We start from the raw sequence: 12,824 nt of genomic DNA, 5'->3' as shown, positions 1-12,824 counted from the left end.
CCCAGTTCAAGCCTCTGTTCCTGCCAGAATCAACACTTTTATCTATTCTGATGCAATGGTCAAATCTCACCCTAGTAAAACTAATCTCAGGCTTAAAACACAGCCTAAACAAATCATCCACAGCCCCAAACCATCTTCTAAACTCTCCGTCCATACCAAACTCCTGACAACACAGGCAATCTGGCCAAACTAGCCCCAGGAGTACAAAACACCCTGTCCACACAGCTGCTTTAGTCTAACCAACCTCTCCCCAAAATCAACACCCCACCTACACTGCATCCTACATAAATTAACCTCAAGACAACACCATTGCCCTGCCCCTACCACTATCCCATACCTCATCTAAACATCTAAAACACTCAAACTATTACCAGGTTCATCATAGCCACTTCCAAACCAACTACCATCCAACAGCTCTCTCCAGCATAGACCAATGCATCATCTAACCATCCACCACAGCCAAATCAACACCATTCCAAATCAATGCACAGTCCAACCCAATGCCCATCGGACAGTGCTACTCTCTTGACACAACACACACCAAACACAAACACCCTACTCTAAACGTATTTCTGCTTTAAAAAAAGCCTGTCCAAAAATGTTTAATGCATGGGCAAAGTGGGCTCTGGCCCAGGACCACAGCCTTTTAGGGGCCCCGATGGATCCAGCTCTGTTCTGCAGTCTTGCCCGATGACCTTGATTAATTCTTAAATGGATTGTTTAAAATACTGTTTCCGTTAATGTATTCTTAATGTGGGTGATGTGTGAGTCTATTACAAACATTTTTCAGAGAATGGTTGTGTTTATGTTTCAAGCAACATCATAAAAAAAAACGTTTCTTTTAGATCAAAACAGTACTTTACATATGAAGTTTGGGATGATGTCACAGATAATATAGCCTATGGGATTTATATTTCAGCAGATGGGATATCCGTCACCATTGTGAGGGAGTGACCCCTATATCAAACTCTAAATCAGCCCCCCGAATCTGTGCACGGTAAGTGACCGGGCCAAAGATGGCATGAAAGCTGAAATTCGGAGCATAAATTCAAAAGTGCTCTGAACAAGGCCCCCCTAAATATGTTTGGCCCGGGCCCCCTAAATCCTTATGGTGTCCCTGCTGCCTGTCCCAAACATATGTCAAACCCACATTCTCTTTCTATTGTAAACATCTCTTCCCAAACCTCTAACCACCAAAGCTGTCAAACCACCTAAACATCCACCCTCTTCAAGTCGGTGCCAAACCCCAACCAAACAGCAATGAGTGGCCCAAAGGAACAAAGAGCTCCCACATACACTTCCCCCTAAAACAGAAACCAGTGTCACCTCCTGAGGTCCTGGGGCAGTTAGAGGATGCTGCACAGTAACCTCTGACCTTTGTGTGGGTACTGTCGCTTACCAAGGGTTTCTCAGGCCTGAAGGCTACTGCACTCCAATTAGAGAAGCCATTTACCTCCTTTGTACCGATAATGTCCATGAGTGAGGACAGTGAGGAGTCTGTCCTCACTCTAGGAGTTGGTACTAGGCATGAAACTTAGATCTTACTGTCCTGTCAGTGCCAAGCGTTATAGAACAGGACATTATACAAATGTAGGTTAAATGTGCAGTCACAGCTATGCAACACCGCAAAGACAGCAGTAGCTGTCACTTGTTGGGACTAAAACATATCTCCAAAAGTATCTAGGAGATGGGGTGTAAGAAACAGGATTATTTTTTGGGGTGGGCGACTGCTCACTTCAAGGAAGGATCACAACTCGTGTTTGAGTTGAATTCTTAAAAGTCACTAAATTAACCTGAGCTTACACCGTTGGCAGCTATGGCGCAGAGAAGACAGACTTAACTTAGGGTGAAGTGTAAAGTATTTATTCAGCACTATAACAGTAGTTAAGTCAAAATGCAAAACAATAACAATCCCAAAACAAATTAGAAAAATCGAGCACAACGGGTCTCATTCCATAATTTTTTTTAAAGGAGAAATGCGCAGGAGTGCAACAAACACCTCCTAAAGCTTGCTCCAATCGAAAGAAAAATGTGAATGACATAACAACATACCAACAGGGGAAAAGGGCTGGCCGGAAGCCCCCACAAATAAGTAGACTGCACATATAATTTTAGTAAAACCAAAAGGTCATGATAAAGCCAGACCCAACAAGCTGGGAAAGGGTCGGCATTGCAAGTTGTTCAGTCTTTTACATTATTAATAACATGATTACCTTTTGATTTTACAAAAACAGTATGATGCAATTCAGCACTGTAAGATCTGCCTTTCATCTTTCCAGGGTCAATAAAATGTGTGCTAGTTTGGACTCGGTAACAACAGTCACATGCAAAAATAATATGCGCAGAACGTGTTATGAAAAGCATTTCCTGGTAATCGTCAATATTACTCAGGTTCGGTCTTCCCCGTGCAAGTATTTACATAACGAGGCTTACCTCTTGTATCCCTTTTATGCTCCGCCTCCCAAGCTGCGCCCTCTCTTTATTCGCATAAACTCTATCCCCGCCCATGATACTTCCTGAGCTCTACCAAACCCTATCAGCAAGGCCAGAAAGAAAGGGAAGGACGGGGCGTAGCTTAGGCAGTAAAATTCAGGGGGTGTAAATCTCAAGTTTCCCAACTAAAAAAAACGCAGTGGACAGCAGGATGTGATGGCCAAGGGTCGGGATGGGCTGTTTCCACGAAGATCAGGGTCAGTACTTGTGTTCTTTAGGTGAGCCTCTGTGTAGAGTGGCACAGTGAGTGAAAAACGATGGGTTGGAAAGCTATGCCAAGTGTTTGGCACTGGTTAGACTATGTGCAAGCATTCACTGCGGTCACGTGCAACAACTCGACCTGGAGTTCCTACGCTGGGATGACTTCACTTAAATGTTTTTTCACTGCATGCCTCTTCCTCGTCTCTGCTAAGAAAAACCTTGATGGTGGAGTTGTTAAATCAGTGCGTGTAGGAAGGCCTCCATGTTTCCATCCTCGCCTTTTACTAATTATTTTATCAAGTGACAGACGGCCCATGTACTAAGCCCCAGTTGTAAACAGAAATGGGTGTGTGGGCAAATTCATAGAGCAAGCAGAGTCCGAGCCGAGCCAATGGTCTGGCTTGGCCCTAAGAGTGCAAGCACGAGCCACGACCAACAGGACCTTCTTATAATCTTGTACCAAGAGAAAAAAGGACAGAATATGCATCTGGAAGCGCAACCCAAATTTATTGCAAAGAACACCCCAGTAATTCACACCAATTATAAAGTCAAAAAGGGCAGAACACATTATTCAAAGAAAAAACTCAGAGAAATACAAAGAGCTTTGGGAGGCAGCTTTACAAAGAATACCAAAACAAAAACTCAACTCACTACCCTTCATGCTACACTAATCCTGCAATGAGAGAGAAATGTGGATCGGCAAGCCCACGTTGCAGCTGCACAGATGTCTGCAACACAGACTCCAGCTCACCGAGTCCAAGGGCCCACCATGTCTCTCGTTGAAGGGGCTCACACATTGTTAGGAAAGTCTTTACCTGCAGGCTAAAGAAATAAGAGTCTTGACCCAACTATCAGGAGGACTCACAGCTTCTATTAGCAAAATGGATGAACAAACATTCTGACCTTCTGAAAATAGAGGAAGTGTCACAGGAGGGGTGTTTTAAGGGAGAGGTTAGAGGTCATGTGGATAAAGGGAGAAAGCAGCTTGGAGGGTTATGCACAAAGGGGATGGGGAGGTAAACATTGTTACGTAAGGAAAGGGACAAGGAGGAGGATGCAGAGGTAATTGTCCCTTTATAGGGAACCGAGGGGTGGGGTACCTGAGAGACTGCCCTCCTGGATAGAACCCTTGCCCCACCCACCCGGCTGTTATTTAGGCTTTGCTCTGTTTGTAGAATAAACTGATTTTTAAAATCACAGAAAGTGAAGGGGCCTTTTAATGGTGTTGGGGTGTTCTGGGGCCTGTGATACACCTTAGCCGAGAGGAAGCCTGTGTGGGCTCCACAGCCTGGGCCTGGAACATCCAGCGGGGTCTGAGGCACTCCCTGGCCCTCTTACCCCTGGTGACCTCAGTGCCCTCTTACCAGCCAGGTAAGGAGGAAAAGTGGTATAAAAGGGTAAAGTTTGACTCACTCTGTCTCAGCCCAGTGGTAATTTACAAAGGTGATTGCAGTCACAACAACAGTGAAGTGTGAACTCACTGATCATAGGCACCAGCCACCACATGAGAGACAGGTGAACTCACTAATCACAGGCACCAAACACCCTAGTGACAGATGAACTCCCCTATCACAGGCACCGTACACCCTTAGAGTGACAGATGAACACACCAATCACAGGCACCAGACACCCCTAGAAGGACAGATCAACTCACCAATCACAGGCACCAGAAACTCCCAGAGTGACAGATGAACTCATCAATCACAGGCACCAGCCACCCCTAGAGTGACAGAAGAACGCACAGATCACAGGCACTAGACACCCCTAGAGAGACAAGTGAACTCACCAATCAGGCACCAGACACTCCTAGAGTGACAGATGAACTCACCAATCACAGGCCCCAGACACCCCTAGAGTGACAGATGGACACCCCAATGACAGGCACCAGCCACCCCTAGAATGACAGAAGAACGCACAGATCACAGACACTAGACACCCCTAGAGAGACAAGTGAACTCACCAATCAGGCACCAGACACCCCTAGAGTGACAGAAGAACTCACAGATCACAGGCACTAGACACACCTAGAGAGACAAGTGAACTCACAAATCAGGCACCAGACACCCCTAGAGTGACAGATGAACTCACCAATCACAGGCACCAAACATCCCCAGTGAGGCAGGTGAACTCACCAATCAGGTACCAGACATCCCTAGAGGGACAGATGATCTCACGATCACAGGCACAAGACACCCCTAGAGTGACAAATGAACTCCCCAATCAGGCACCAGACACCCCTAGAGTGACAGATGAATTCACCAATCACAGGCACCAAACACCCCCAGTAAGGTAGGTGAACTCACCAATCAGGTATCAGATACCCCTAGAGTGACAGATGAACTCACCAATCACAGGCCCCAGATACCCCTAGAGTGACAGATGGACACACCAATCACAGGCACCAGACACCCGTAGAGGGACAAGTGAACTCAACAAACACAGGCACCAGACATGCCCGTAGTGTCAGCTGAACTCACTAATCACAGGCACCAGACACATCTAGAGTCACAAATGAACTCACCAATCACCGGCACAAGTCTCTTCAACCACCAACGTAGTGACAGAGGCACTCACCAATCCCTTCAGTTGTCCCCACAGTGACAACTGAACTCACCAATCACAGAAAGTCCCACAGTGGCAGCTGAACTCATCAATCACAGGCACCAGACATCCCCACAGTGACAGGTGAACTCACCAATCACAGGCACCAGTCACCTCCACAGTGACATGTGAACTCACCAATCACAAGCACCAATCACCTCCACAGTGACAGCTGAACTCACCAATCACATGCACCAGACATCCCCACAGTGGCAGGTGAACTCACCAATCACGTGCACTATACACCTCCAAAGTGTCAGGTGAACTCATCAATCATATGCACCAGACAACTCCACAGTGACAGGTAAACTCACCAATCACAGGCACCAGACACCCCCACAGTGGCATGTGAACTCACCAATCACAGGCACCAGTCACCTCCACAGTGACAGCAGAACTCACCAATCACATGCACTAGACATCCCCACAGTGGCCGATGAACTCACCAGTCACAGGCACCAGACATCCCCACAGTGACAGCTGAACTCACTATACACCGCCACAGTGACAGCTGAACTCACCTATCACATGCACCATTCACTGCCACAGTGACAGGTAAACTCACCAATCACAGGCACCAGACACCCCCACAGTGACAGCAGAACTCACCTATCACATGCACCATTCACTGCCACAGTGACAGGTAAACTCACCAATCACAGGCACCAGACATCCCCACAGTGACAGCTGAACTCACTATACACCGCCACAGTGACAGCTGAACTCACCTATCACATGCACCATTCACTGCCACAGTGTCAGGTGAACTCAACAATCACATGCACCAGACATCCCCACAGTGACAGCTGAACTCACCAATCACAGGCACCAGACATCCCCACAGTGACAGGTGAACTCAACAATCACATGCACCATTCACATCCACAGTAACAGATGAACTCACCAATCACGTCGAAGAGCAGGCCAGCCTCAACGTCCTGAGGCACGGTGAAGTCTAGCGCCTTGATGTGTTGGACGTCATCGCGCAGTAACACCATGGCCTTCTTCTGGGACACCCCTCTGGCGAAGGAGCCTGTATAACCTGTGACCTCCTCCACATACCAGCAGTCCACGAGGGTGCCCAGGGAGGTGGTCTCCTCAGAGCCCGCGCCCCCCAGGAGAGCTGAGGGTTCAGGAGAGAGGGTTAGAGGTATCAAACATCTGACACGTGCCAGTATAAAGCGCTACATCACAGCGAGTGGCGCTAACCTTACTCCTGCAGCCTAGTGTGACCCGGAGGCTGGAGTACAACATAACCTGCAAGACCAGGTCTGAGGTGCAAGGCACACCTGAGCCCATGGTGGGGTGTGAATATATAGACTATACCCCATGGGTGGGGTATGAAACTAACTACCTCCACCCAGGATGGGGAGCATACACCTGGAGCCATATATAAGGTGTAGAAAATACATCTAGAACCCTGGTTGAGGAGTGGAACATACAACTGGAACATGCGTGAGTTGTGGAACATACACATAGAACCCAATGCATGCGGTGGAACATACACCTAGAACCACACATGAGGTGTGCAACATAAACATAGAAGCATGTATCAGGTTGTGGGACATACACCTGGAACCATACATAAGGTGTAGAAAATACATCTAGAACCCTCTATGAGGTGTAGAACATACAACTTGAACATGTGCGAGTTTGTAAAATACACATGGAACCCAGTGCATGGGGTGGAACATACACCTAGAACCATGCATGACTTGTGGAACATTCACCAGGAACCATGTATGAGGGGTGCAACATACAACTGGAACCATGTATGAGGTGTGGAATGTAGGAAACTGGCCTGGTGTGTGGTGATCACCTATGGTGTTATCACCTTATACCAGGTCCAGATATCCCCTATTAGTGTAGTGTGGGCAGTGTCTAGAAGCCAGGCTCTGTAGAGGTAGCTATGGATGAGCAGCCAAGGCTTATCTAGGAGACATGCAAAGCTCATGCAATACCACTGTAGTCACACAGCACTTACACATGTGAAAGAACCACACAGTGTTACAAAAATAAAGGTAGTTTATAATAGTAACACAACACTAGAATACTTCTAGGCAGTCCTCCAACTGGAGGTGAGTGAACCCACTATTATATACACATTAGCAATCAGTAAATAGAAGCGAAAGCAATAAGCATTGGTAAAAGCAATAGTAAATAGTGAGGGCCCTACAGGAGGGAAAACCAAATACTAAAAAAGTGGTATGGGAAAGGCAGTTCCCCACCGAAGGAAGTGGAATCTTAGAAGGGCGCTGGAGGAACTAGGAACCCCAAGAGGTGAGTACCAGAGGGACCCCCAGCGACCAGGAGAGCAGAGGTAAGTACCTGGTTTTCCCTAAAACCAAAAGCTGGACTTTGGAAAAGGATTGTACAAGACCCAACCAAGACTGGAAGAACCTAAAGTTGGATCCTGCCAGAAGAGGACCTGCTAAGAGAGTGGGCCAATGTGTTTTTGTAAAAGATGTGAGGCACGTCATCCCCAAATACTCCAAACCAGTTGTGACACAGCTGGAAGATAGGGTGAGTTTTAGACACAGCTGAACGATAAGTTTGAGTTTTAGACACAGCTGAACGATAAGTGTGAGTTTTAGACACAGCTGGAGGGAACGGTGTGAGTTTTAGACACAGCTGGAAGGAACGGTGTGAGTTTTACACACAGATGGAAGATAGGTGTGCGTTTTAGACACAGCTGGGAGGAACGGTGTGAGTTTTAGACACAGCTGGAAGATAAGTGTGAGTTTTAGACACAGCTAGGAAGAACGGTGTGAGTTTTAGACACAGCTGGAATATACAGTGTGAGTTTTAGACACAGCTGGAAAATACGGTGTGAGTTTTAGACACAGCTGGAAGCAACGGTGTGAGTTTTAGACATAGCTGGAAGCAACGGTGTGAGTTTTACACACAGCTAGGAGACAGGATGAGTTTTAGACACAGCTGGAAGTTAGGATTAGTTTTAGACAGAGCTGGAAGTTAGGATTAGTTTTAGACACAGCTGGAAGACAGGATGAGTTTCACACACAGCTGGAATACAGGATTAGTTTTAGACAGAGCTGGAAGACAGGATGAGTTTTAGACACAGCTGGAGGATAGGATGAGTTTCACACACAGCTGGAAGACAGGATGAGTTTTAGACACAGCTGGAAGATAAGTGTGAGTTTTAGACACAGCTGGAAGACAGGATGAGTTTTAGACACAGCTGGAGGATAGGATGAGTTTTACACACAGCTGGAAGACAGGATGAGTTTTAGACAGAGCTGGAAGACAGGATGAGTTTTAGACACAGCTGGAGGATAGGATGAGTTTCACACACAGCTGGAAGACAGGATGAGTTTTACACACAGCTGGAAGATAAGTGTGAGTTTTAGACACAGCTGGAAGACAGGATGAGTTTTAGACACAGCTGGAAGACAGGATGAGTTTTAGACAGAGCTGGAAGACAGGAAGAGTTTCACACACAACTGGAAGACAGGATGAGTTTTAGACACAGCTGGAAGATAAGTGTGAGTTTTAGACACAGCTGGAAAACAGGATGAGTTTTAGACACAGCTGGAAGACAGGATGAGTTTTATACACAGCTGGAAGGAACCGTGTTAGTTTTAGGTGAGTTTTAGACACAGCTGGAAGATAAGTGTGAGTTTTAGACACAGCTGGAAGATAGGATGAGTGTTAGACACAGCTGGAAGTTAGGATTAGTTTTAGACACAGCTGGAAGACAGGATGAGTTTTAGACACAGCTGGAGGACAGGATGAGTTTTAGACACAGCTGGAAGTTAGGATTAGTTTTACACACAGCTGGAGGATAGGATGAGTTTTAGACACAGCTGGAAGACAGGATGAGTTTTAGACACAGCTGGAAGACAGGATGAGTTTTAGACACAGCTGGAAGATAGGATGAGTTTCACACACAGCTGGGAGACAGGATGAGTTTTAGACAGAGCTGGAAGACAGGATGAGTTTTAGACAGAGCTGGAAGACAGGATGAGTTTCACACACAGCTGGAAGACAGGATGAGTTTTAGACACAGCTGGAAGATAAGTGTGAGTTTTAAACACAACTGGAAGTTAGGATGAGTTTTAGACACAGCTGGAGGACAGGATAAATTTTAGACAGAGCTGGAAGTTAGGATTAGTTTTAGACACAGCTGGAAGACAGGATGAGTTTTAGACACAGCTGGAGGACAGGATGAGTTTTAGACACAGCTGGAGGACAGGATGAGTTTTAGACACAGCTGGAAGTTAGGATTAGTTTTACACACAGCTGGAGGATAGGATGAGTTTTAGACACAGCTGGAAGACAGGATGAGTTTTAGACACAGCTGGAAGATAGGATGAGTTTCACACACAGCTGGGAGACAGGATGAGTTTTAGACACAGCTGGAAGACAGGGTGAGTTTTACACACAGCTGGAGGATAGGATGAGTTTTACACACAGCTGGAAGACAGGATGAGTTTTAGACACAGCTGGAAGATAGGATGAGTTTCACACACAGCTGGGAGACAGGATGAGTTTTAGACAGAGCTGGAAGACAGGATGAGTTTTACACACAGCTGGGGGATAGGATGAGTTTTACACACAGCTGGAAGACAGGATGAGTTTTACACACAGCTGGAAGTTAGGGTGAGTTTTAGACACAGCTGGAAGACAGGATGAGTTTTACACACGGCTGGAAGTTAGGGTGAGTTTTAGACAGAGGTGGAAGTTAGGATTAGTTTTAGACAGAGCTGGAGGATAGGATGAGTTTTAGACAGAGCTGGAGGATAGGATGAGTTTTACACACAGCTGGAGGATAGGATGAGTTTTACACACAGCTGGGAGATAGGATGAGTTTTACATCCTGCTAAGGGAACGGCCAGTTTTATATACGGTTCAGGGACAGCTCTGGGCTTTACTCACATGAAGGTGTGATATGTATACACAGTCCCAGATAAGTGTCAGTTGTATCTACAGCTCACATACCGCCGTGAGTTTAACACACACCACACTGCGGGGCAGGCGTGAGTACACGCGCCCCCACCTCGTGCAGTGCCTTTCTGGGGGTGTTTTGAGTTTCTAGGCCTCAGCACATGGCAGGCATGCGTGCATGCCGGGTGGCAGTGCTGGGCTCGGTGGGCAGGAGGGCGCCCGGGTGCCCAGGACCGACTGTGGGGGCAGTGACCGGTCATAGCAACAGGACTGGCCTTTGCTGCTGGGAGAGCCGCCTGCTGATATCCTGTGTGAAGAGGCCTGCCAGCCCCTGCAGTCGGGTCATGGGGTGCGGAACATGTTACACACGTGTGTAAGAAGGGGGGGGCAGGACAGGGGCGGCACCGTTCTTTATGTACAGGGGTCCATTTGGCATGGCTTGTTTACCCACGTGCCTAGAAGTGTGGAGCACCCCCACCTCCCGCTGCACCCGCAGTCACACAGGTAAATGTACAGCCTGGGTGGGCACGGGGGGACTCCCCCCTCCTGCCCCCAACATGGTACAATACCCGCTGTAACAAGCTGACAAAGAACAGGGAAAGTAGGACTCCAAGGGAAGTCCATGAGCACGAGCTGCCCTGTGCCTGCACCTCTGAGGCCAGGGGTCGCAGGGGCAGTGCCAGGGGTCGCAGGGGCAGTGCCAGGGGTCGCAGGTGCAATGACCTAGATGCCTTCAGGCCTATCCGAGCTGTAAAGGGGTGCTTGCAGGTGGCTGAGAGCAGGGGGGCGGCCCAGGGGGGGGTCTGCACGGAGCAGTTTAGAGCCCTGAAGGTGTCACACATGCGGATTAGAGGGGCCTCGCACCCCCCCCCCCCCCCCCTCTGCGGGGCAATTATCCTAGAACCCTCCCCGGGAGGTGGGGGGAGGCAGACTGATGGGGGCAGATGTGAGGAGGGGGCTGGTGGACTGGAGCGTGGGGCGGGGGAGGGAGGCGGGTTCAGTAACAACTCAGAAGTGAAAGTGAAGGGAGCAGACAACGACGGCTGGAAACCCCCTAGTGAGAGACATTCTGGGACACATGGAGGAGAGACACCTGGAGACAACGGAAAGAGACACCGTGGGGGCGAATGTCTCAGGGGGCGGGAGAGATACCTGCTGTAGTGAGAGACACAAACATCTGGACAGCTACTATGGGTAAGAGACCACACACCGAGGGTCCAGGAAGAGACCACACACCAAGGGTCTAGGAAGAGACCAGACACCGAGGGTCCAGGAAGAGACCACACACCGAGGGTCCAGGAAGAGACCAGACACCGAGGGTCCAGGAAGAGACCACACACCGAGGGTCCAGGAAGAGACCACACACCGAGGGTCTAGGAAGAGACCACACACCGAGGGTCCAGGAAGAGACCACACACCGAGGGTCTAGGAAGAGACCACACACCGAGGGTCTAGGAAGAGACCAGACACCGAGGGTCTAGGAAGAGACCAGACACCGAGGGTCCAGGAAGAGACCACACACCGAGGGTCCAGGAAGAGACCACACACCGAGGGTCCAGGAAGAGACCACACACCGAGGGTGCAGGAAGAGACCACACACCGAGGGTGCAGGCAGAGACCACACACCGAGGGTCCAGGAAGAGACCAGACACCGAGGGTCCAGGAAGAGACCACACACCGAGGGTCCAGGAAGAGACCACACACCGAGGGTCCAGGAAGAGACCAGACACCGAGGGTCCAGGAAGAGACCAGACACCGAGGGTGCAGGCAGAGACCACACACCGAGGGTCCAGGAAGAGACCAGACACCGAGGGTCTAGGAAGAGACCACACACCGAGGGTCCAGGAAGAGACCACACACCGAGGGTCCAGGAAGAGACCACACACCGAGGGTCCAGGAAGAGACCAGACACCGAGGGTCCAGGAAGAGACCACACACCGAGGGTCCAGGAAGAGACCACACACCGAGGGTGCAGGCAGAGACAGCCATCCTGGGTATGAGGCCTCCACCGAGGGATTGAGAGAGTCATCCTTATGAAGAGACACCTGCGTAGGCAGAGAGACGCCCCTTCAGGGAAGGAGACAGGGAGCCCGCCGAGAGACACTCACACCAGAGCAGAGACTCACCCCCAGCAGCACTCAGCAGCAGAGACAGTTTGTAGATTGTGGACGGCGGCGCCATCTCGAGAGTGCTGGAGACGTGTGATCCTCTGCCTGTCTCTGGGTCAGGGTGGGTCTCGGGCTGTCTCCGATGGGTCCCGCGCCTGGTGACCGTCTCTTCCGTGCTCTCGTCGCTCTATGGCCACGGTGTGCGGCGGTAAACACACTAAGTGCACTTTCACTTTCACTTCGTAGCGTCTCGAAGCCAGGGCAGTGCGCATGCCTCACACGATTTAATGTTCTAAATCCAACCCTAGAGTGTTTGGGAAAACAATACCTCAAGTATTTTTAAAACGGGTTGAAGACTTATAGTTTGGACTGTTCTGACGACAGTGCTGAAGGGGAAAAAACCGAATAAAACAGGAGCAGTGCCCGTTGTTTCCTGTCGGTGCAGGCAGCTCAGGGGCTGCTGCGTCCTGGCGCTTGGACCCCCGCTACGGATTACAGTAATCCAGGACTCCGGAT

The 12,824-nt window shown here is 49.2% G+C and overlaps 1 protein-coding gene across 2 annotated transcripts in view; it reads right to left on the bottom strand.

Moving 5' to 3' along the window:
• The window catches only part of TAPBP (TAP binding protein), a 61,395-nt gene extending 48,835 nt beyond the window's left edge, over positions 1–12,560 (bottom strand). Inside the window, exons 1-2 of one of the 2 annotated variants that reach the window (XM_069241869.1) lie at positions 12,327–12,560; positions 6,200–6,418 (exon numbers count right to left, since the gene is read on the bottom strand). In XM_069241869.1, the coding sequence (XP_069097970.1) occupies positions 6,200–6,418; positions 12,327–12,381 (274 nt within the window). In that variant the 5' untranslated portion in view covers positions 12,382–12,560. Of the gene's footprint in view, positions 1–6,199; positions 6,419–11,352; positions 11,393–12,326 lie in introns of those variants that run through there. The other variant, XM_069241870.1, reaches the window with a different exon arrangement.
• Positions 12,561–12,824: the final 264 nt, after the last annotated feature.

This window comes from Pleurodeles waltl, chromosome 6 (assembly GCF_031143425.1).
Source record: "Pleurodeles waltl isolate 20211129_DDA chromosome 6, aPleWal1.hap1.20221129, whole genome shotgun sequence".
NCBI lineage: Eukaryota > Metazoa > Chordata > Amphibia > Caudata > Salamandridae > Pleurodeles > Pleurodeles waltl.
Note: the sequence above shows the minus strand (reverse complement) of the source record. Positions and strands in the feature narration are given on the sequence as shown.